At 42.0% G+C, this 25,344-nt stretch overlaps 1 protein-coding gene across 2 annotated transcripts in view; it reads right to left on the bottom strand.

The window, feature by feature from the left end:
- The window catches only part of MGST2 (microsomal glutathione S-transferase 2), a 29,503-nt gene extending 11,398 nt beyond the window's left edge, over positions 1 to 18,105 (bottom strand). Inside the window, exons 1-3 of one of the 2 annotated variants that reach the window (XM_077815260.1) lie at positions 17,995 to 18,105; positions 7,501 to 7,600; positions 5,064 to 5,134 (exon numbers count right to left, since the gene is read on the bottom strand). In XM_077815260.1, coding sequence (XP_077671386.1) covers positions 5,064 to 5,134; positions 7,501 to 7,600; positions 17,995 to 18,052 — 229 coding nt within the window. In that variant the 5' untranslated portion in view covers positions 18,053 to 18,105. Of the gene's footprint in view, positions 1 to 5,063; positions 5,135 to 7,500; positions 7,601 to 10,477; positions 12,424 to 17,994 lie in introns of those variants that run through there. The other variant, XM_077815261.1, reaches the window with a different exon arrangement.
- Between the last annotated feature and the right edge of the window lie 7,239 nt (positions 18,106 to 25,344).

The raw sequence follows: 25,344 nt of genomic DNA, 5'->3' as shown, positions 1-25,344 counted from the left end.
TTTCTCATTACTGGAACCGACCCCCTTATATAGCTTTGGCACAAGGCAGGAATCTTTTGTCTCTCTGGGTCCCCACCCCTCCTTCTAAATGGAAAAGCACCAGGTTTAAGATGGATTCCATTATCAGGTGACATGATCACATGTCCTGTGAGACCCCAAGCCTTCATTCCTCCTGGCCTAACTCACAGGAAGGCTTGCAAGTAAACAGAGCCATTTACAACCAGTTGTCCTAGTCAGTGGTATCCATCAAGATTCCAAACCACCATTAATGGCCCACACTTTGAATAATCACAATAGGACCTCAGAGTTAAACTAGAAATATGAAATATAAGATACAAGAATGATACATTTATACAAATAAGATAACCGCACTCAGTAGATTATAAGATTTGTAATGATACAAAAGACCTTTTGCTTGAAGCATATTCCAGTTACATTATACTCACACTCATTAGCATATTTTCATAAAATCATATGGAGTGCAACGTCACACCCTGGTGTCGAGAAAGACTGGAATCAGATTCTTGTGAGCCCAGACCCTGACGCTTTGGAGAAGAGGAAACTGTGTGGCCCCACTCCTCCCCTTTATGGAGTCTTTTATCAGCATGGTAGACCTGAATCAGCTTATGTAATGAAATCAGTAAAATCACACAGCAGTCCCAAAAGTAATATCCCTATTGCTCTGGGATGCCTTTACACCATCCTGGGCGAGCCCAGCAAAAGCACAGAGAACTAAATAGAGGAAATTAAATACCTGCAGTATCTTTCTGCATTTTTCAGATTTAACCCTAGCCATCCCTCCTAAAATCAGCCACATTGTCCTGGGCTTGTCTGGGCAACAGGTAGAGTCCCCTATTCTTTTAGTCTAACAAAATACTTGGAAAAAATAACTTTTACTATATTCCACACTGATGTCAGTGAAGAAGAGACTCTTACTGGGCATGCTGACTGGGAAAAATAATTAAAATGGGAAGTTACCCTGGTCCCTTTCGCCTCTCCTTTCCTCTCAAAAGGGAGATACTACAGTAGGTGGCTGTGCCGTTGGCTAGCAAACACTTCTGTCTTTTCCAAGGGCCTGGCTCTGATTTCACTTATACAATTGTGTGGCACCAGTATCTCCATTGATTTAAATGGCATTACTCTGGATTTATATTGGCAAAAATGAGATTAGGATCTGGGTGGGGAAGAAGTTAGCCTCCAGAAGGTGCCTTTTTGTAGGAAATCACATATCACCTGTAAAACAAAGAGAAATTAGCGCCTTTAATGACTGTATAAATGGAGGGAAAATTAGTAGCCGGGACAAGAGAAGCCAAAAAGGGGAGGAAACTAAATGGCACTTGTACTTATGCATCTTCTCTCCAGCCACATTGACTCTGCTAGGCCAGAACACCAGCCAGAGAAAGAGTTAATAAGAAAACAGAGATGAGAACAAGGGTTATTGTTTTACCAGGAGCAGTCACAAGAGATCCAGCTCCAAATTGAGCCAATGTCGTCATCACTAGGAGATCCCTGGACAGTGTCACAGGACTTCCTGGGTGACTGGGAAAGCCACATAAGCCTTGCCCATGTGAACGCATTCTGAATAGAGGTGGGCGAATATTTTCAGATTGCCCCCCAAAAATGTGGCTTTGGGTCAACCAAAGCTATGTAAATTTGGGTCGACTCTGAAGAATAGTTCCCCTTCCCCGCAAAACCCTCCTGAAAAAGTCACTTTGTTTAAACATTTAATTCTTTTTGTTTCAAAAGATGGTGTTGAAAGTTAGCTGGATGTATTTTTTTTAAAAGCGGGGGTGGGCAGAGTGAAAGAAACCTGAATATGAAACACTTTTTAAAATGGAGGGGAAAATTTCATTTCAGGTTAGAAGAAAATGTTTTGACCCAAATCAATCCCCCCCTCCCCCCCCCCCCGAGTTTCTGATTTGATCACCAAACTGAAAAATCAATTATTTGCTCAGTTCCAATTCTGAATCCCCCTTTCCAGCACTGGTGCAATTTCACCTGTGCTGACAATGCTGTTGTAAGTGCTAGTATAGACAGGGTTTCTTCAATTCCCTGTTCTCAGCTGTATTAAATACAGGGGTTAAAGTAAGAAGGGGCACAGCTCTCTCTCCTCTGCTAAAAGAAAAAGGGGGCTCCCATTCTCTCCTTGGCTTGCTCTCCCCTTCTCCTCCTCAGCTAGTACAGGCAGAGTTCCTGCTGTTGTTTTAATCTACTTTAACCACAGACTCAATCTGAAGATCTTCAAAACCCAAATAGATTTTTCGTGACACGGTGCTGAAAATGCCTGAGCCCGTGTAGGCCACATCTACAATAGTGCTCATCACGTTGCACAACTGTTCCAGTGTAGACATGGCCTTAGGGCCTGCTGCTGAAAAGTGGCAAACATGCACAATCCCACTGAAGTCAAGGTCAAACCCTGAGCAGTTTGTGCCCCTGTTTTCCAGGCTGTGAAACAGGGCTAATAATACTTTTCTGCCTCACAGGGGAGGTGCAGGGCATCCTGTTTGTACAGTGCTTTGAGACCTTTCGATGCAAGGCACCATACAGGGCAACATATGATTGTAGCTATTATCATATTCACGTCTGTGTTCTGACAAGCTTGGCTGCCTTAATGCACTCAGTTTTGGACCTCTTTTGAGGAAAAGTTACTAGATGGCATGTGGTGGCTCTGTCTCCCCAGAGATGAAGTGGGCATTAATAATCCCATTTCACTTAGGCTGTCAAAATGGACTTTAACCCTAAATTCTGGGAGGCCCTTCTAGTCCAGAGTTTTTCAATCTGTTTTTTAAAACTGGATCTGTTACAGGCAAGATTATGATAGCACCTCCTATTATTAAGGTTGCCTGTCACTCCCTATTATGTCTCTATTTTCAGTTGCTTACAACTATGACAAACTTAAACATTTTGGCTACAATTTTCTCCGTCAGGTGTTTGTCTCGGACAGAACATTTTGGGGAAAATTTCAGCCAAAATGGTGGTGGTTTCCAAGAATGATATGTTGTTTTGTTGGCAACTTTTTCTTTCATAAGCTCTAGCACCTGCCAGGCTTTCAAGCAATGACTTAAAATTTGGCATTGCGGGGGTGGCTTTTGTACCAGGGATGTGCCTTTTGCCATACTTGTGAAAATCTGCCTGTATCTGGCCACATAATAAGCCTTTGAAAAACTGCAATTCATATATACTCTGCAGAGATTCCTTAGATTTTTGCAGCGAAATTCACTGAAGATGCTGTCTACACTAGGCATGCTCCAGACTGGAGGCACAAATTTAACAGTGAGGAGAAAACAAAATATTGGATAACTGATCACTAAGTGAGCACCATCCAGTCCATGCGCTGAATGAGGCAGGGGGTCATGTAGAAAAGTGAGTGTGTGATGATGTAATGAAAGACTGCATCATAATGCATAGGCAAAAGGGGTTGCACAGGCAACCTTAATTCTGGCATTTCTTAACTTTTTTGAGTACTTGACTTTGCTACCATGATAATGTTATTTTAAGTCAAGTACTCAAAAGTTAAGAAATGCCAAAGTTAACGTTGCCTGTGCAACCCCTTTTGCCTATGCATTTTATATATATACAATAAAAAAATTGTGGCCTGCCTTTGTCCAGCAGACATCAGAGGGTAAGAACCAGGCACGTCTAGTTTTTATTCACACCAATGGCATTTCCTTTATATTTATTTCTAGAATATTCCCCCTTGCTGCAGTTTTTACTCCCTGATCATCTTGTATTTGTGGGAGAACAATTGGGGGATGAGTCAGAATCACACTGCATTTCCTATTGCAAGACTCATTCCATGTATCAGTGTGACGGGATGTTCATCCCACACTTTTCCTGAAAGCATTAATGCATACTAATTAACGAAACAGGCCTCAGTAGAGAGGAATGAGGTGGCTAAGCAATCCTCTGACTGAATGAAGAAACCCAGCTGAGGAGGAATGCGCTGGGCTGAGACTAAAGGCAGGAAATTGGCAGCAGAAAGGGGCTGCTGGGAAAGTCTGCAGTCACTTCCTGGGAGAAGAGAGGTGCCTTTGGCCTGGCAAAGCTGGAAAAAGGAGGAAGCCAGGAACACAGAGTAGAGGGCAGGCCCATGTTCCCCTGCCAGATGCTGAGGGAGTGACACTACAAGGCAGTGAATGAGTAGACTGCCTAGGACTGCTGAAGGAAGACTTTGGTATCCCAGAAGGGGGAAACACATGGAATGGAAACACATGGAATGACTGGCCATAGGGCTGAGTCACAAAGAGACAGCAGCAGCTCGTGGAGTGAAATGGATGCAGACCCAGAGAGAGGCAGAGGACTGCATGCAAATGTGGGAAGGGGTGTCAACCTCGCAAGCTATTCCCCAGAACGATCAGGAGGAGGCGCCATCCCAGTGGTGAGTTGAGCACCCTCAGAATCAGGTTCTCAGCTAGAGGGGGAAATGAGAATTTTACTTTCTGAAATGAATGGAGAAAATAAGCTTAAATACTGAAAAAAAGGAGAAAGCGTTTTATCTTTTTTTGGGAGGGGGGGTGCATTTGAATATGTGGAGGCTTATTTTCTCTCTGGAGAAACATAATGAAAACTGTTGTTAATGATAACAATGTACAACACAGGTTTTTATACAGATTAATAAATTTACCTTCCGAACACTCCTCTGAAATATTAATAATAATTATTTACTTACTAGTGGCATTAGGTGTTAGGAGGGGATTCCATATGTGAAAAAGAGGAAAGACTATTTATGCTAAATTCTGCCCTTGGATGCATATTTTGGGTTCCTAATGGGAAGTCCTCACACATTGGTCTGGCCTAAAGAAGTCAGTGGTAAGTACATCAAGGTTTGCATCCTTAGTCTGCAATGAGTAAAAGTTGGTAGAACAGAAACATGTAAAATACCAAGATCATTCTGGAGCCTGTTTACTCTTCCTCATAACTCAAGAACAAGGGGCACTCAGTGACGTAAAGAGGTAACATTTAAAGCCAATAAAAGGACATCTAATTAACCTCAGGGTACAACTGAAACTATTATAGCTGATAAAACATTGTTTAGGCCAAAATAAAACAACAATTGTGTTTACCTTGTTTGAAAAACCAGCCTGCAATCCAAAGAGCAACCAGGAAGATTGAATAAAACTCCACACAGTTTTGTCTATGGAATAAATTAATAAAAAAGTTACCTAAGCAAGAAAGAAACTATGGGTGGGATTTTCAGAAGCTCTCCGCTTTGTCCAAATGCTGTTCCCAGGGAAATTCATGCCATTGGCTTGGATGGGAGCAGAGAGAGGCCAACAATGAGCACTTTTGAAAAATCTCACTCTTCTGTGTCTTTTCAAATATGTACAGTTCTGTTCCTATCATTGTGATTGAAATACTAGGCCTTGGTCTGACTATTCCTATGACTATAGTATCAAGCATGACAAGCACATGGTAGAACTTCTAAATGATTACAACAACAGTAATGGCTTGAAAACACAACTTTCAGTTGTACCTGATATCACATTGTTTTTTTCTTTTCCTTTGCTCATATTCAAAATTTTAGTATTTATTTTTTACTTAAGGCAACTTTCTATAACTGGATATTTTTATTATCCAGTAATGTTAGATACATTAGATAGGATTGTTTTAAAATAACCCTTACATTGCACATTAAAATCTCATGCTTCAGGGCATAAGCCAATCACTAAATGAAATGATCTAAGACAGAGGTTCTCAAACTGTGGAGAGACCCCCTGCTCCTTCCCAGCCCCAGCTCGGGGGCTGCCGCAGCAGGGGAGACAGGGCACATCCATCACATTAGAAAGGTAAGACTACTGATATTAAAATATGAGTTGTGTGCTTTTATTTGTAGAACAAAAAGTTTATTAAGTTTTTGTTTTAATATAGTGCTTTTATCCAAAGTGCTTTACAACAGTTAGGTTTCAGAGTAACAGCCGTGTTAGTCTGTATTCGCAAAAAGAAAAGGAGTACTTGTGGCACCTTAGAGACTAACCAATTTATTTGAGCATGAGCTTTCGTGAGCAGCTCACGAAAGCTCATGCTCAAATAAATTGGTTAGTCTCTAAGGTGCCACAAGAACTCCTTTTCTTTTTACAATAGTTAGCTAATGGTACAAACAAGATTTGGAAAGATCATTAAGTGATCTCAGCAATTTTCAAGTGGTCTGCAGCGGGAAAAAAAAAAGTTTGAGAATCACTGCTCTAGGAAAACATTCCTCCATGGGCAGGTTATTCCACAATTGTCCACTGATCCACTTTGGCTTTTCTTGCATCAAGGGATGGTGATGTATCTGGTATTTGCCACTCTGAGAAAAGTTCCTTGACTCGATGAACCGCTAGATAGATCCAGTATGACAGTTTCTATGTTAAACCAACCAAACCTAAATAAAAAGCTGGAAGCTAAATGATGTGACAGTTGAAGCTTTAATTAAACTTCACAGGGAGTGAAGTAAGTGGGTTGCATTGTACATCTAGTGTACTCTATTCAAAAAGTAATTGCTGAATGGTTTGTCCTATGTCTGAGACACTTTTGTGGGTATAGGTGTGTAGTTACTAGTTTGGTACTTGTGACAACTATTGGGTTTTTTTGTTTCTTTTTTAGGTAAAAGGATACAAAAATAGGTGACTCACCAGGACAAGTTTCTTAAATGCTCATTAATTTTTTAACTCAAACTAATTAGCCAATTTACCTGTATATTCTCAGAAATTTCAGTCTTTCATCACAGATGCCCTATAAATTTGGGGAATATACATTGTAATCTTCATAAAAACAAAAAGGCTAAAACCCTGCTTAAAATAAACTCAAAACCAGCCTTAAGTGTGAAGTTTTGACCAGCATATTCACATTAAATAGCTCTGATCTGTTGTTCAATTTCTCTAGAGATGTTGAGTAGCCATAGTGTATTGTCTGTCTGAGCTTTCTGTGATTTCCCTTTTCTTCTGGACTGAAATTGCTTTTGTATACAGTTGTGGAAAATTAAAAATTTCTTTGAATATTTGAGCACAAAGATTTCTAAGTCTAATAAATATTGAGTTTGTGATTTTAGGTATCTTGAACTAGAAAGAAAAAGTACATGGAACCTCTCCATATAGTTTGTAGAGAAACACAATGACTGAATCTCCTTTCAGTGTAAACCAGGAGTTGAAGACCAGTGTACCTGGGAGAATCAGGCCCAATGAACATGGAATGAATATGCAATGCAATTACTCTTACGAGGAGACCAAACACTCACAAGTGGTGGACAGAAGCCCTTGGTCATGCAAGGCCTCAGGTTAGTGCAAAGTCTTAGTAAATGCTGTTCTGTGGAGATGCCCACAATTGTTACACCCATATCTTGTAAGAGAGAAAGGTCACTGAGAGTTAAGATCTATGCTCATAGCATACAGCAGAAGATCATAAATACCCTGGAAAAAAAATTGCTTCACGCTTGAATGGCTAAATTAGACCTCTGTAGTGTCCAATTAATTAAATGAATGAGAAGTTTCTCATTGCCACTGTTTTAATGACACTAGAACTTACTGTGCACGGAATATTCTGTCAAATTCTGGGGTTCCGGTGACTTCTGGGGGCATGATCTTGTGCTGCTTTCTTGATTTTCCTACAAGCCAGGCAAAATGACCTGCAAGTAAAAGTAATGGATCAAGGATTAAAGAGTCTTTATTTTTTCAGAAAAGCAGCAGGCCCTGTCAATCCTCCTCAAATCTCAATTTTTCAAATGGAAATAATCATTCCTCAGGTTTTGCTTTTAAATTTGAATGAAAAGGACCAACACCTCTTGCAGCTCCCCTAGCTTCCCCTATAAAAATTCACACGCTAACTTCAAATGTGACCTGAACCTTATTACAAAATCCAACTTCAGTAACTTTACACTTACGTGCTGAATGCCCCCCAAAGCAAGAGAATTCAGTCACTAAAACGGTCTAGTTTCAGAGTAGCAGCCGTGTTAGTCTGTATTCGCAAAAAGAAAAGGAGTACTTGTGGCACCTTAGAGACTAACTTAGTCTCTAAGGTGCCACAAGTACTCCTTTTCTTTTTGTAAAACTGTCTACACACTTAATATTCTGTTCCTCCTCTGGCAAAGCATGATGTTGAGGATGGCTGGCTCCTGCTCCATATGACACCCTAGCATGTGTAGCCCACCTAACTAATAGTGAGAGATCTCTTTAACAGATCTAGGGGGCCCGCCCACTTCCCAGAACCCAATATGAGATCTAGGGAAGCAGGGGTAGGAATGAGTTGAGTCTGGTTCATTGTTGCTAGGCAGATGCACAATTGGCACTAGACATCCAGAAGTTTCTGGAATTGGGTGTGGTAGTTTTGGGAATGCTCAATAGGTTTCCTGCTGCTGTACTCAGACTCCATGAGGGCAAGTAGTCAGGGAAGCTGCTTTACAAAAGACCATGTGCCTAGGGTTGTCAACTTCCTAATTGCAGAAAACCAAACACCTTTGCCCCGCTTCTTCCCTCCCCACTCCCTCCACTGCACGCTCTCCCACAGCCTCACTCACTTGCTCATTTTCACTGCTCTGGGGTATGGGGTTGGGGTGTGGGAGGAGTGAGGGCTCCGGCTGGGGGTGCAGGCTCTGGGGATGAGGGGTTTGGGGTGGAGCAGGGGACCCCAGGCTGGGGCAGGGGGTTGGGGAATGGGAGGGGAAGCAAGCTCCAGCTGGGGTGAGACCAGAAAGGGGTTCAGGGTGCAGGAGGGGCCTCTGGGCTGGGGCAGCAGATTGGGGTATGTGTGGGGATGAGGGCTCAGGCTGTGGGTGCAGGCTCTGGGCTGAGCCAGAAATGAGGGGTTCAGAGTGCAGGAAGGGGCTCTGGTCTGGGGCAGAGGGTTGGGATATGTACTTAACTGAGTGGTTGGTTAATTAGTTAGCTGACTAGCTGCTTTCAGCAGAGGAGGAGAAAGAGTCCGAGAAAGCAAGAGGAGGAGAGAGAGTCTGAGATAGCAAGTATGAAAAATCGGGATGGGGGTGGCGGGTAAAAGGTGCCTATATAAGAAAGAGCCCCAAATATCGGTACTCTCCCTATACAATTGGACATCTGGTCACCCTAGTTGCATGGATTTCAACTGAAGATTTCTACGTGCAGGTGGAGGGAATATGTTGCTTTTGACTTGGCAGACTCTAACTGAGACTCAGGTGAACTCAATCTAAGCTTTTGGGAACTGTTGAGTTCTTCTCATTGTTTCTGTGGGCACTGTCTGTTTAATTTTTCTTTATGTTTGTCATAAATATAAAGGGAAGGGTAAACCCCTTTAAAATCCGTCCTGGCCAGAGGAAAAATCCTCTCACCTGTAAAGGGTTAAGAAGCTAAAGGTAACCTCGCTGGCACCTGACCAAAATGACCAATGAGGAGACAAGATACTTTCAAAAGCTGGGAGGAGGGACAGAAACAAAGGGTCTGTGTCTGTCTGTATGCTGCTTTTGCCAGGGATAGAACAGGAATGGAGTCTTAGAACTTTTAGTAAGTAATCTAGCTAGGTATGTGTTAGATTATGATTTCTTTAAATGGCTGAGAAAGCAACTGTGCTAAATAGAATGACTATTCCTGTCTGTGTGTCTTTTTTGTAACTTAAGGTTTTGCCTAGAGGGATTTTGAATCTAATTACCCTGTAAGGTATCTACCATCCTGATTTTACAGAGGTGATTCCTTTACTTCTATTAAAAGTCTTCTTGTAAGAAACTGAATGCTTTTTCATTGTTCTCAGATCCAAGGGTTTGGGTCTGTGGTCACCTATGCAAATTGGTGAGGATTTTTACCAAACCTCCCCCAGGAAGTAGGGTGCAAGGGTTGGGAGGATTTTGGGGGGGAAAGACGTGTCCAAACTACGTTTCCCAGTAAACCCAGTTAAAGTTGGTGGTGGCAGTGGAGATCCAGGGTCAAAGGATAAAATTAATTTGTACCTTGGGGAAGTTTTAACCTAAGCTGGTGAAAGTAAGCTTAGGAGGTTTTCATGCAGGTCCCCACGTCTGTACCCTAGAGTTCAGAGTGGGGAAGGAACCTTGACAATGTTGAACTGTGAAGATAATATATATGGTTTATGGAGTAGCCATGGTATGTTGTAAAAATTAAGTTATTTTTTTTCCTCTATCATAAGATTTTATAAAGTTGGTACTTAATTCTTAAGTTCATTTCTTTTGTTCTTTTGGACTTGATTGTGAGGAGATTGACCCTGTATGATCCTTGGTGAAAAACCTCAGTGACTGAATTCTGGGTCTCTAGGTGCTTTTCTGTGGGACTTGTGTTTTTTAGACACTAGAGAAGGGCAATGAAGCCAACTGTAGCCCACCCAAAGGTTACATAAGCACTATGCTAGTGACTTCACACCCACCACCCTAACCCATGTGGAGCCAGCCCTAAGGTCCTGCATTTTTGTGCTGTAGTAGTATTAAATTTTGTAATAATATACAGGTGAGTCGCATCATACGCGCATTTAACTTACGCAAATTCAACTATATGCACTCGGCAAAAAAAAAAGAAAAATAACAAGATACCTGTAAATAGCACGGGTGATTCTGCCAACCATTCCATTCAATGAGCAATGCCCCAGAGTGAGCATGAGATGGGAAACATGAATCTGCTGTTCCCTCAGTTGGTCTCGATTCCCGCATGCCTCTCATTGTCTGAGCATCTCGCCGCGCTGAGTGTGATTCTAGTGTTTAAAGATACTGTACATATTTTTTTGTATAACATGGTCCCCTAAACGCAAGCCAACTACTTCATCTGGTGCTCAACCGAAGAAACAGTGATCTGTTCCAATGCTGGAGGAAAAACTGGCTGTGTTGGACTTATTGAGAGATGGTATGTCGGTCTCCAACGTGGCGCGTAAATATGGCCACAATGAATCTATCATCCATGCCATCAAGATTCGAGAGAGGAATTCATCAAGCCATGGCATCAAGTTCTCCAATAACTGCTAAGTTGATGAGCCAGGTGCGTGATACGACTTTAGTGAAGACTGAAAAGGCATTAAACTTATGGCTGGAAGACATGAACCGTAAACGTGTGCCTATCAATGGCAACACGTTGTGAGAAAAGGCTCTTAGCCGCTATGCACTGTTCAAACCTCCCGCCGAAGAGGGACAGCCTTCTGATGAGAAGGAATTCAAAGCCAGACAAGGTTGGCTTAACAGTTTTAGGAACTGCTTCAACCTCAAAAATGTGCAGACTACTGGTGAAGCTCATCTGCCAATGAAGAGGCAGCAAAAGCCTACCCCAAACAATTAAAGAAAATCATAGAAGAAAAGGGCTATCTTCCGGAACAAGTTTTTAATGCTGACAAGACTGGGCTCTTCTTGAAAAAAAAAATGCCCAACTGCACTTACACTTGGAAATCAGAAACACAAGCCCCTGGCTTCAAAGCAGCTAAAGACCGTGTGACTGTGTTTTGTGGCAATGTGGCTGGGCATTTAATAAAGCTGGGCTTGCTCTACAGGGCTGCAAATCCCCATTCCCTAAAAGGCAAGAACAAAAATCTCCTGCCTGTGTTCTGGCAATCAAGTAAAAAGGCTTGGGTGACAGCAGCATTATTTCTGGATTGGTTCCACAAGTGTTTAATTCCAGAGGTCAAGCGGTACCTCGAAGAGAAAGGACTTGACTTTAAAGTGTTGCTGATTGTAGACAATGCTCCTGGCCACCCTGCGGCACTCCGGTTTGTGCATAACAACGTTGAAGTCGTCTTTCTCCCCCCCCCAGTACCACCTCCAACCTCTCAACCAAGGCGTGATTCACCGTTTCACGTACACGAGGCTTACGTTCTCACGGATGCATAGCGCTATGGATGCTGATCCCAATCTTAATGTGATGGAGTGTTGGAAGTCCTTCAACATTGTTGACTGCACCACTTATATTAAACAGGCAATGGATGCAGTCAAGCCTGAAACAGTCAATGCATGTTGGCGAAACCTATGGAAAGAACGTGTGAATGATTTTAAGGGTTTCCCAACCATTGATGAAGTGAAACTCATTGTTCAAGTGGCCACGCAAGTGGGTGGTGATGGCTTCGTCAACGTTCTTGAGGAAGAAATTGAAGAATTGAGAGCCATAGAGAAACATTGATTAACGAAGAGTTAGAGGAACTAATAAAATAGTCTACAGAAGACTAAGATGATGACGATGAACAGGAAGAGCCAGCAGGTTGGAATCTTCATAAATTTGCTGAAGTGTTCCAAGCAGCGAAACACTTGAATGATTTAACTTCTGAATACGATCCCTCTGGAACAAAGCCTCAAAATCACATGTCGTATTACAGACTATTTGAGACCGTATCAAAAAATGTTTGAGAAGCTCAAGAGACAACAGCTACAGTTGCCGATCACCATGTTTTTCAAGGGAAAAACAACCAGCAGCAGATGAGCCTATGCAATCAACTTCTTGAGCTGAACCAGAGCCAACCACTTCGTCTACTACTCGCTCTCATCACCCAAGCTCTCCGTCGCCTCCATCTCCTGGATCGACATCAAGCCCTGACAACTCCCCTGTAATTACCCCCTGTAATTAAAAATACAGTACTGTAAAATTATATTTTGCATATGTATTCTTTATTATATACTGTACATTATTGTATACTTTATATGTTTATACATATTACTGTACAGGGTTGTGTACACAACCATGTACAGTATACTGTACTTTATGGGCGATTTAAGGGATTTTTCAAGGGTAATTTTGACTATATGCGATTTTTGCCTTACGCGCTGACTTTAGAACCTAACCCCCGCGTAAGATGCGACTCCGCTGTATAACCTTTGAGAGAGAAAACATTACATATTTTGGAAACAAGAGCTGGGTACCAAATGTGTTTTGATACATTTGGCAATGGTTAGTATTAGTCTCTAAGGTGCCACAAGTACTCCTTTTCTTTTTGCGAATACAGACTAACACAGCTGTTACTCTGAAACCTATTTTGAGTGTGTACACACATGTATTACACATCCATCCATAGCAATTCATTTCGTACTCCGAGTAAGTGCTGTAATTTTGGGTATGCCTGCACTGCAGTTGGGAGTGTGCTTCCCAGTGCAGGGCTACAGATGTGGGCTAGCTCTGCTCCAACTAGCATGCTAAAAATAGCAGCATAGCCAAGCCAGGAGTAACATGGGCTGAGCTCAGGCAGGCCACCGCCTTACTGTTGTTTTTATCACACTAGCTCAAGCAGAGGTTGCATGTGTCTATCTACCCATATCAGGAAGCATGCTCCCAGGTGTCATTCAGACCTACCCTTTATGTGGCCCTGGGGATAGCACACTGAGCTAAGACTCAGACCTGGGTTCTATGCCTGGCTTTGCTAGAGGGTGATCTTGGGCAAGCCACTTCAACTCTCTGTGCCGCAGTGGCCTCAGCTATAAAATGAGTTCTACTCACCTCTTTTGTAAAACACTTTGAGATCTATTGCGGAAGTGCTATACATGAGCTAGGCAGTATTACATAAGAGGTGTGTATTATTATTATTATTAATAATTATTATCAATTATTACTACAAATAGACTAAATACCTGCTGTAAATGCAAAAGTCTTAACTAAGGAGCTGTGACCAGTATTTCTATAATCTCCATTCCTCTGTGTGTACCTAAAATCTATTTTCATTGCCACCTTCAGCTCAGAAACGTGAATCTTATTTAAAAAGTTTATCAGATTTTGATGGAGATGGCCAGGTCATACTTGATACAAAATTAAACATGCAGAAAAGCAAATCTGATTTATTTAATAGTGGCCACAGGACAGGACAACATGGTGTTCTGTAGGAGGCTCTGGTTCAGGAATGACCTGATACTCTCAGTCTGATAATCTTCAAGGGGATTTCAAGTGATTGGAAAAATCCACCGCAGACCTTGGTAAATTATTCTGATGGTTAACTATCCTCATTGTTAAAAAATGAGCACCTTATTTCCAGACTGAATTTGTCTAGCTTCAACTTCCAGCCATTGGATTTTGTTATTTGTCCACTAGTCCACAGCCCTCTACAATTTGAAATCTCCTCTCTGTGTAGGTAATGCTAGATAAAGTTAAGATTTTGTCACGGGTATTTTTAGTAAAAGGCACAGGCAATGGATGATAAATCACGGAAGCCAGAGCCCTGGGGCTGAAGCTGAAGCCAAAGAAGTCCATGCACATCTGTTAAAGTCACAAAATCTGGGACCAAATCATAACCTTAATTATAAACCATGATCAAATCACCCCATAACTTTCTTCTGGATAAACTAACTAGACTGAGCTTCTTGAGTCTCACTGTAAGGCAGGTTTGCCAGACCTTGTACAGGATTCCCCTCTAGAAAGGCCTCTCTGCCTCCATTAATGCGCCTTCATTTACATTGTAGCTGATGACCAAGCTGTGATTCACTACCACAGAATTCTTTTAGAGGGGGAGGGTGGCATTAGAGGAGGCAGAGGAGCATATTTCAGGGTAATTGTGCTCAGGGGGACAAGATGGCCACTTTTTGAAATATTTCGGGGGGGGTGAGGGAGGGAATTTTCAAAAGGTCTCCCTCTGGCCCTTCCCTTACTACCCACTCAAAATGCTCTCTTCCTCCTGCTGCTACTTAGAGCCACCAAACCCTACTTGGTTCACCAGCTGCAAGGGCCAATTTGACAAACCACATGTTTCATTGGACCACCATCTGCAGCTAGCAAACCATAGCTGGTTGGTCCCCAGGCTGTACTTTGAGCCGGGAGGCATTATCAGGCTGGGACAGAATTCTCAGCTGATGAAATAAAGGAAGTTGGCCAGCTGAGCAGCCCATCATACCCAAACTGGTTTAGAACAACCTTGGTATGGACTCAGGGAAAAATCTCAGCCTATTTAGGGCGGCTAGCATGGAATTTTGTGCCTCAGCTGGTGCAGTACAGCCAGCTGAAATGTGCTCTAGTACAGACAAGGCCTTAGCTGTAATAAAGTGTACACTTGCCACTGGTGGTTTAACAAGCCTCTAGTTATTGTTGGGTTTAAGAGGCTTCAGTGAAATCTTACGGGGTGAATTTGGCTCACCATGGGCAAAAATCCAGACTCTTGTGATCATATTGCACTGACAATGGCCCATTCCTTAATCGGGAAAAGCTTCCACCAAACTCAATGGGATCTTTGCCTAACTCAGGACGGTGAGATTGGGGTTTATATGCCCCCTGAAAGAAGCGAGTAACTTTATATCTACCCAACTACAATTTTCATAACTTGCTATCTTTTGCAGACAGACAGGAAGTTGCTTTTCCCTTTGAAAACCAGTTGTAACCATTTTTTTTTTACTGGAGAATCTACATCGCTTCTTTCTTAAAAGAGAAGATGCATCTAGATGCTTTGAATTATACAATAGGTGACATGAGGCCTCAGCTGCGGTGGAACAAGTTACCACGTATACTTTTTTCACCAGTTAGAATTTGCATCTTAACTCTTTGAAAGCAAATAGAAATGAAAGCAGTTATGTATACCCTAGTTTAACCCCTTGGATTACAATCCAGCATAAATCCAATCGACTTCAACCACTGGACTCCAGTCACATCTGAGGCAGCTGAGAAGTATGCTTGAGTTGGTCTTTTTCTGATTTCAGCTGGCAGTCACATTTAGCAAGACTGTCTCCTTGCTATGAAAATATAGCACAAAGCTTATGTACAAGGGACAGCACCCTCAGATGTCTTATTCCTGGTGCAAAAATCATGCACAGTGTAAAATCAGTCATTTGTATCACAGTCAGTGGTGTGTTAAACTATTCTTGATTTGAAAACAAATCAGATGCCTCATAGTAGCACCTGACTGGATGCAGATAAAAGGATATTAGGCACCAAATAAAACACAGGACAGGGGACACTGTATCTATTCTCTCTACAGAATCATCTCCAAGCAGCCATGACTCAAATTCATTCTACTTCAGTCTGGAGCCCCACTAGTTTTTCTAATGGGTCTGTAAAACCTCCCCTTCTCTCTCCTGCAGCAAGTCTTAAAAACTAAGACATTGCTGGAAACCCACTCGGTGCAAGGTTTCTGCTTGCTCATTCCATCACAGACCACTTCTTGCTTGGCTTAATCCGTGGCCCAGCCTGGTTCCTTGAATACCCATGTGATTCTGGGAGGCTGAAAGTTTGTCCTACCACGCCTCTAGCCTTTGTAAGGTGAAGCATAGCTTCCAACGCTGCTGCAGAGGGGTCTTATTGCCTAGTTGTTCACTCCCAGCCCAGAACTGTACATGTAATGGAATAAATAGGAGTGCAGACAAGCCACTAGATGTTTAAATGCTAGGTGTCTTGTGCTGACAGCTGTCAAACATTTGGACAATGGGCTGCTCCCACTACCAGAACTGGTTGTAACAGGTTCTTACACTGCCACTTTAACAGAATACACGGAAGAGCAGAGGCTTGGGCAGGGCTGGATTTTCTGATTAACCTCACCGACTCTGGGTGGGTCTTTATTATAAAGTTCAGTTGACCTAACCACACCCTCGGTGCTGTGACAAATCACCCTGATTGATCAGATGATACAGTTAAACTGATCTAAGTACCCCTCTATAGACACCACTAGGTCAACATGATTCTTCTGCCAACCTAATTATCGCTTGTTGAAGGGAGGGATTTACTCCCTTCTGTTACTGTCCTGGCTACAAGACAGTGTTATAGCAGCTCACCTGCAGTGCTGCAACTGTGTCACTGTGGCATTTCTAGTGTCGATGTAGCCCCTGTGTTTTAGAGTTTTCAGAATGTATTCACTTTTTCGGCAGCGGCTCTTTGCCCTTCCTTGTCACATTTCTTCCTGTTTTCACTTTAAACAGTGTAAAGCACAGCAGCCCTTGCAGCAGGATGAACTTTCATGGAAGCTCATGGTAAATACTGTCGCAGGAGATAAACGCTGTGCTAAGAGCCACATAGGTTGTTCGGGAGAGCCCCATCTGGCACACGCAACTCAAGAATGAAAGCAGTGTTGCCAACTTCAAACATTCAAAAATCATGAGCCAGGCCCCCCTCAAGTCATGAGATTTTTAAAAATAATAATTGTTGGGTTCTTTTTATTTGGCTTCTGGTTATTTAATCTTGAGGGTTCACATTTTTAAGCTTTTCTCCCCAAATTAGAAACTTTTTTTGTAATGAATGACATGACCCAGGAACTGGGGCTTTAAGAAAACACCAAATATAAAGAGTTGGCATTGCTGCAGACAAAGCAGTCAGCTTACAAGTACTGACAAAGCCGTAAACTTGAACCTCTGCTCCTTATTCAGGCTTAGTCCTCCTTCAACCCATACAGCATATATATGCTATGGCTTGCTGTAGACACAACCATATTATCTGAAGGAAAACAATTGCTAGTGTTGAAAATGCTGTCACTGTACCATATCTAATCACACTATTGTCGTTCTTCTTTCTCCTGTTCCATTTATCTACTATAGCTGTAGTTTGCAAAGTGGTGGGAAAGCCACATACTGTATGTGAATCTAAGAAGTATTTCCACAGTGGATAAAATAAATCTATATATTTAGGAACCCCTGATGAGAGGATATTATGAAACATCCACATGCTGCAAGTGCCTTCTTTGTAACTTAATAGGTTTTGTCCTTTTTCCTTTCTGATATTAGATACTTTGCCATCTGCTTGAGGGGACAGTTTTTAAAAGAGCTTTTGGCTCAAGGCTTCAAGAATGTGATTTTAGGAGTTGGTAGTTTTGAGGATTCAAGCTGTGTAAGTGGCTAAAAAACCCGAAGCCAGCGCAGAACATAGCAGAAGGATGAGACTGCATCAGCTTACAAACTCTCTAGCAACGGTTTAACAATCCCAAAAATCTACAAACAAAACATAAAAGGGAAAAATTGTAAACTCACCCACCCCACCCCCTAGCAAGGTAATCTGTCTCCCTGTACCACATCCTCTTCAGAGGACAGAGAAGGGGTACCTAATGCTCCAGTTGGTGACAACTTTTTTTATGAATTCTCAGACACTCAAGTGACAAGAAAACTAGCTTAATATAAAATATCTCCAGTGTTCTAGGATCCATGGAAACTATCCCTCAGCCCCAGCCACAAAACCCCACAGGCCTTACTTTGCTGGCAGGCTGAAAGAAGGGATACTGCAGCAAGCAAAATTAAATCACCAGCCATGTTTCCAGCAGCTTCCGTCTCTCTGTGCAGCCAGGGCACTGTGTCAGAGTGTGTGTGTGAGAGCTACAGATAAAGAAGCAGGTTGGGGGCAGGGAGTGAAACTGCTTTTCAAAGACACGCCTTAGGAAGAAAACAAGGCAACTTTTATTTTTCCCTTTTTAAATGAGCAGTGGCTGCTTAGCCAGTTCTTGTTTCCTTGACCTGAAAATTGTTTTCATACTTGAATAGTCAGGTGGTGCTCTACTAACAAGAGCTGCATTTAGGACTGAGCTTATTTACATCAAGTAACCAAGAAGTGGAGCTGGGTGAAAAATGCTGAATCCTTGAAAATTGTCCACCGGCTTCTCCTAGAAATCTGTGAAGTACCCAGAGCAAAAACAACCTCTCTAGGAAGTGGGGGACTTGTGGGGAGGGAGGGCATTGTAACAGCCGTAGGATTCTTTTCTGGCTCTTGCTGAGCAACGCAGCTAAATGCAGACTAATTGGGCAGGCTGGTCTCCACCTAAAAATTAGATTGACCTGGCTTGTGGCTTAGGGGTGTGAAAAATGTAGTGCCCTGTGTGAGGCTCAGGTACTTAGGTTGACCTCTTCCTCGCTGTCGGAGCAGCTAGGTTGAAGGAAGAATTCGTGGAGTGGGGATTAACTATATTGAAGGAAAAACCCTTTCTGGGGCTGTAGGAAGCATCTACACTACAACGGCACAGCTGTAGCTATGTTGTTCTAGCCACAACAGTGTAGGCATGGTCTAAGGGATGACATGATAACTGCCTCTGGTTGTCTGTAGGAGTAAACACTAAGGGAGAGGAATTGTTTAGGAGTAAAAATAACAATAATGGAATTCTATTAAAGGGAATTTTGAGGCAGAATATCAGGGGGAAATTTCTAATGATATGATCTGAGGTAAGTCCACTAAATTGTGGCTCTCCCGTTGCTTAAGACTAGACAAAACTGGGAAACGTACATCAGAGAGCAGTCTTCAGTTGGCAAGGAATGGACTAGATGAACTAATAGCTCCTTCTCACTAATTTCTTTTAGCCTTAATGGGGATTAAGCTCCCTAAAACAACTAGGGCAAATAGTTTCAATATTTGCCTGGGCACTGGGGTTTCCCTCCCCTCCTCAATGTATTTTTTCCTCTGGTAAACCAAGATTCCTCCTTTAAAGGGAGGAGGTTCTAGCTGAGGACAAAAATAAAATAATGTTAATGTTAAATCAAATATTTGATTTTAAAGCGGTTACATTTTGAAATCCTGCAACTTTATTTCAGGGGGGATGTTGTTTCAGAAGAATGGCTCAGTGGATAAGCACTAAGCACATGAGCTGGATGGTTCTGTTAAGCAAATCCGCAATGAAATAGTTACTAATGTTTACATTTGTAGGATTAGATGGGTACATAAAGGGTTAAATTAGCATAGCTTCTTAAAGGAAAATGTTTTGTTATTTAAGGGAAATAAAGGTGTTTTAGCAGCCATGGGAAAGGCTTTGAAAATATAGGTAACCATGCAATTGGCAAGATAAATTGTAAAAATGCCACAAGTACTCCTTTTCTTTGAGCTCAAAATGTGGTTGATAATAATTAGGACCCTTTTCTTACGACTGGTTCTACCTAGCTTGAACAAGAAAGGAGGATTGTGGTGCCCCAACATACCAACATTATCTTGGAGAAAGATCAAATTGCCATATTTTGTTTTAGCCAAGACCAGGAAAGGGATCAACCCTAACCTGGCCAAAACCTGGGTTTAGCTAAGATTGTAACTCATTATGACATCACTTATTTGTTAGTGTATATGGCTTGTGAGGGGTATTATCAGAACTTATCTGGTCATACTGGAGCAAGCCAGGAGGAGAGGGTTATCCCTGGAACTGATCCTTTTGTTGAATCATATTAAAGAAGTTCTGTATTAAAATCACAAATGAGTTTGATTCCCCATAGTTTTAAATTCCAGGGTATTACTAATTAAGAGGTCTCTTTGGTTTTTGGTACTGTTTCTGTCCCTCTATGTGTGAAACTTGCAAGCTGCTAATTGTGTTAGTACATTCTAAGACAGAGTCTGTTCTCAAAGCAATTCACACAGAGAGAGACTCAAAGCAATACTCTGTAACAACAGAAACAGCACCCAGAGACTCCCCGCCCTTTTGTTGTATTAACAATTGTGATTAAAATAGAGATAGAGGATGTATGTGGATGGATGCTTGGTGTGGATAATAACTGAATGATCAGGGAGGTGCCAGCCTAAGAATCCAGTGTCCATCGGCTGAAGAAGGCGTCAAGTGGAAATAACCAGAGGACCCCTGGAGGGCAGACTGGAATCCACCCAACAGCCTCAAGAATGGGAGAACCAAAGAACAAGATAACATCTAGCAGCACGGAGCCGTCAGGAATGTGCTATCTGCTGATTGATTCAGCAACAGCATGATGAAGCAATTCCCATAGACTGGCATAGGAAGAAATTCCTATAAAAATGGACTCTAGAAAGTGAGAACTTTGGGGTCTGATTCTGCAAACCAACTTCCAGTAGCATCAGATGAGCATCTGACAAGGCCCTGCTCCCTCCTCATGTCCAGGCCACCTGGCCAGTGGCTTGGCATGAGCAACTCTAAGGCTGGTAACTATGATAACAACCTTGCAGAACCTGTGTGTGTGTGTGTGTGTGTATATGAATGAATGTGTGAATAAATATGAGATTGAATGGAATGTTATAACTATAACTAACTGCTTACTATGATTCTTTCTATATTCACAATAAATGTGGTATTTTGCCTTTTCCCCTTTAATAAGATCCTGCTGGTTTTTATTTTATTGGTATAACACTTTCATGAGAATGCTTATGAATGTGTGTTACTATGTGGATGTAATTGCTTATTATTTAGGCTTTTAGACATGTTTAGTGCAATGTACAAATACCATTTGGCCTTTAGATTTAATAAAGGAATTTGATTGAATTTGGGCCATGATAATAGCTTGCATAACCAATGATGTCAATAAACTTCCAACAATGTTAAATTGGCATTATTAATTATAGTTATTACTGTTGGACTTGCTTCATGGCAGCACAGCTCCATTGTGTTCCCAGAGGCTTGTTCAGTAGGGTTCAGAGTTAACATCCTATTAAAATGGGGGAATTCACTCATCTGTTAGAGCTGCTGTTTGAGGTTGTCTGGCTATTGTTAAGTACTGATGTATTGGGCCTTATCTGGAAGGTTTTCTTTATAACCAGAAGGGCTAGAAACTTCATCTGATGTAAGTTCAGTTTACAGTAATTCCATTTGACTTTAAAAATTTAAACAATTATGGGGTAAAAAGGCAGGGATAAAATGTATGGGGGATCTGAAATCCATGGACTGTGTAAATTCCCCACACTGAGCCTGATCCACAGCCCATTTAAGTCAGTGGCTGTCCTTCTGTTGACTTCATTGGACTTTGAACCATGCCCATAGATTTCTATTTTCTTTTCCCATAACTCATAATTACGTGTTTGAACTGGATTTACTCTTACTACCACCTGAACTGGGAATGGGAAGCTGAATCGTATGCAAAGCCAAGCTCTTAGGCTGGGTCTATTCTTGGCTATACATTTACTAAATGTCAAAGCTTCTGTGTCTGTTTTCCCCTTAGTGTGCATGGTGTGGAATTTGTTTTTGCTACTTGCACATATTCTTGTGTATGTTGCAACAGTTCATAAAAATATTAGACAATTCCCACTTCTATCTGTATGACTGTACCTTTCACTCTGGTATTGCTAACCAGTGAGTGAAGAAGGGTTTAAAATCCTGCTCCTGGGGCAAAGCAGGTGTCTTGTCACATAGCTGTCTGGGGTGATATGAATGGTTTGTTTAAAGATTGGCTGGAACCAACCCATAGCAATGGAAGACCCTGCATACTGGAATGGAATGGAATGGAAACATCAAGGACTGAACAATTAATACATCCATGGCAGGCTTCCAGCAAGCAAGACGTGTGAACTTAACATGGTTTTACAGCCAGAGAACAATGGATGGAGGAGGTGGTGATTAGGAATTGTGTCAAAGTATGTCTACACTGAAACAGAACACCAGTGGTAGGCCTAGTCAGCTGATTCATGAGCAGGGGTCAGGCTTCAGGGTTGTAAAATTGCCGTGTAGACGTTTGGGCTCAGGCTGGGAAGCCAAGTCAGCTGACCTGGGCCAGCCACAGCTGTTCTTTTACAGTGTGTACGTACACACACACACACAGTGTGGCACAGGTCTCTTACCTGAAGCTAAGACAAAAAGAACAAAGTGAGACAGAGAAAGGAAACCAAGATGGTTCGTCCAGCCGCATGGCTCGTGGGAGCTCTCATTTTAGCCAACATGGACTACGTCTTAACTTTTGCTTCTCTCATCTAAGGACTTCCCGATCCAATATTCCAGTTGACTTGAAGAAGAGTTCTGTGTGGCTCAGAAGCTTCTCTCTCTCAACAATAGAAGTAGGTCCAATAAAAGATCTTACCTCACACACCTTGTGTGTCTAATGAACCCTACTCTTTTTGGAAAAGGTGGCATGGAATTGCTGCTGATACCTGTGGGAGTGCATTGATAAGTTTCTGAACAGGAGTCTATCTCAGTAGGACTCACTGGGCAAAGTGCACAATGAGAAATGAGTGCAGGAGCCCAAGGCTCAGTCTAGGAGGTGTTGGAGGCTACCCTTGTAGCAGTGACCCTGAGGGAGTCTAGCACACTGAGGGGATTCTCCCAAGGGACTGCTTAAAGGCTGGGCATGGCACAGATCCTGTGGATCTGACATTGGTTTCTCTCCGCCACATTAAATACACGATCCAGTTAGTTCCAGAGTCAAAAAGCAAGAATAGAAATCTTGTACAGTGAAATGTGCTGTGATGTTTTTGGTCTACTGTAGCTGATTACTGCTGGGGGAATTCTGTGCCAAAAAATTAAAAGTTCTGTGTGCAATATTTTAAAATCCTGCATATTTTTTTTTCAAAATAGCACAATATAACATGCCAGTTTAAATAGGTATTTTGAAATAAATTACCAACATAATTTAATCAGCAAGTATGTCTGTAACAATACATATTTAAAAAAATAATCAGGAAATATATATTTTGTTTTTTGGTGGGAATCAGGGGTAATGGAGGAGCTGACAGAAGGCGCCTGCGAGAGTACCGGGTAAGTTGTTGGGTGTGGGTAGGAGAAGTATGGAACAGTGTTGGGGGTTTTGGGGGTTTTTTTGGGGGGGGTTGTTAAGGAGTTGCGGGGGCTGACCCCAGCCTCCGTCAGGCACATCTGCACACCCCCTGTCCCTGCCTGTCCCTGCACCCTCCTACCCCATCCATGTCTGTCCCTGCACTGCCTTGTCCCCTCCCCATGTGGCCCTGCAGCCCCCCTCCCATTCAGGCCCTGGCCCAATGCTGTCACCCCATTAGCCCTTCGGAATCCCAGTCTCTGACCCCCTCCCACAGCAGCCCTCTGTGCCCCGCTCTGTCTGTCGTGTGCCTGCTCACCTGGCCCTGCTGTGAAGAATGCAGCCTCTTCCCCTTCCCTCTGTCTGCTGGCTGTCCTCTCTTCTGGTGCCACAGCAACCCCTTGTGGGTGAAAGGTGTAACTGCAGCACCTTGCCAGCAGAATCTCTATTCGGTGGAGAAAAAAAACAAATCTGCAGTGGGACATGAATTCTGCATATGCACAGTGGTGCAGAATTTTCTCAGGAGTAGCTGATGTATCAAAGGCCATAAAGAAGCATATCAATTTGTCTTCTCTTCCAGACATTTGCAGCAGTGTTCAAACAATAACTGAGGAAGCTTTTTTTTTAAAGGCATTGGAAATGCACTACACTGAGAAACATGCATTTTACACTAGCTTAGCAGTTTTAGATATTCTATGGAAATAATACATAGCTCTTATACAGCAGTTTTCATCTAGAGATTGCAAAGCACTTTACAAGGGAAGGCAGGTATTACTATCCCCAATTTACAGATGGGGAAACTGAGGCACGGATCAGTCAAGTGACTTGACAAGCTCAGCCAGCAGGTCAGTATCAGAATGGGGAATGGAATCCACAGTTCATGATGCCCAGTTCAGTCCCCTGTGCATTGGAGCAGTGATTTATCACAAACTAATTATTCTTTTATGCTTTTTCCCTTCTCACTCCATCCCCTGCATCTCCCTACGTGATTCTTACTGAAGAGATTCTGTCGGTTCCATCTATATAGAAATTCCCTGCTGACCCCACTGAGAAGGCAAATCCCAGCAGGGTACTGAACTCCTGCCATAAGAGAGCAGATGGTTGGTGTAATGAAGCCAAAAGCATTTTAAGTATAACCCATGTAGGATCAAGTAATCTGTTTTAGTGGTGTTATACTGTCAAAGCTGTTAGGTTTTGCCTCTAGAAAAGCAAAAAAGAGTTGATCTTTGGATAAGGCCATTTCTAAAATGTACTGGGAGGGTATAAATGTCCTAAAAGCCCAATAATAGCTGAAACAGTGCAGCTGCTATTAAAGAAAATCTCTTCTTGTAGTCCAGTGTTTTGGACTGTACACTAATAAGTTCTGGAGACAATGGATTATCTTATTCTTATAGTGATATATATATTAGACAATCAGATTTATTTTGTTTTTTTTCCATGGAGTTCTTTATGTTTTGTTCCTTAAGGCTGGAATACCGATTTTGTTTGTATGGCTACTTCTTACTCTGCACTTGAGCAAAGTAAATATTAATATTAGTAATAATTTTTTATTTAATAACTGAGCATTAAGGAACTGGTTTGACTGTGAATGCCCTCACTTATTGCTGGCCCAAGATCCCTCTAGTCTGTTGAATTTAACAATTAGAAGCCTGATTAAATTTAGTTCTAATTTATACAGGAGATAAAAATGTGTTCCTGTGTTTAAACATGGTTTGGATAATGTTTCTGTTAACATAGTTGTCAGTGCAACAATATGACCATTTTAAAAACAAAGGACAATTTTTGCCCTGCTTGACATTCCTTAGAGCCTAAGATTCAGATCTGAGACTGACACAACCTACAACCCCGAGGCAGTGGCTCTCAACCTTTCCAGACTACTATACCTCTTTCAGGAGTCTGATTTGCATTGCATACCCCCAAGTTTCACCTACCTTAAAAGCTACTTGCTTCCAAAATCAGACATAAAAAGACACAAGTGTCACAGCACACTGTTGCTGAAAAATTGTTTACTTTCTCATTTTTACCATATAATTATAAAATAAATCAATTGGAAATATAAATATTGTACTTGCATTTCAGTGTATAGTGTATATAGAGCAGTATAAACAAGTCATTGTTGGTATGAAATTTTAGTT

Source organism: Eretmochelys imbricata, chromosome 4 (assembly GCF_965152235.1).
Source record: "Eretmochelys imbricata isolate rEreImb1 chromosome 4, rEreImb1.hap1, whole genome shotgun sequence".
In the NCBI taxonomy this organism is placed as follows: Eukaryota; Metazoa; Chordata; order Testudines; family Cheloniidae; genus Eretmochelys; species Eretmochelys imbricata.
The sequence above is the reverse complement of the archived record's forward strand: the minus strand, read 5'-3'. Positions and strand labels throughout refer to the sequence as shown.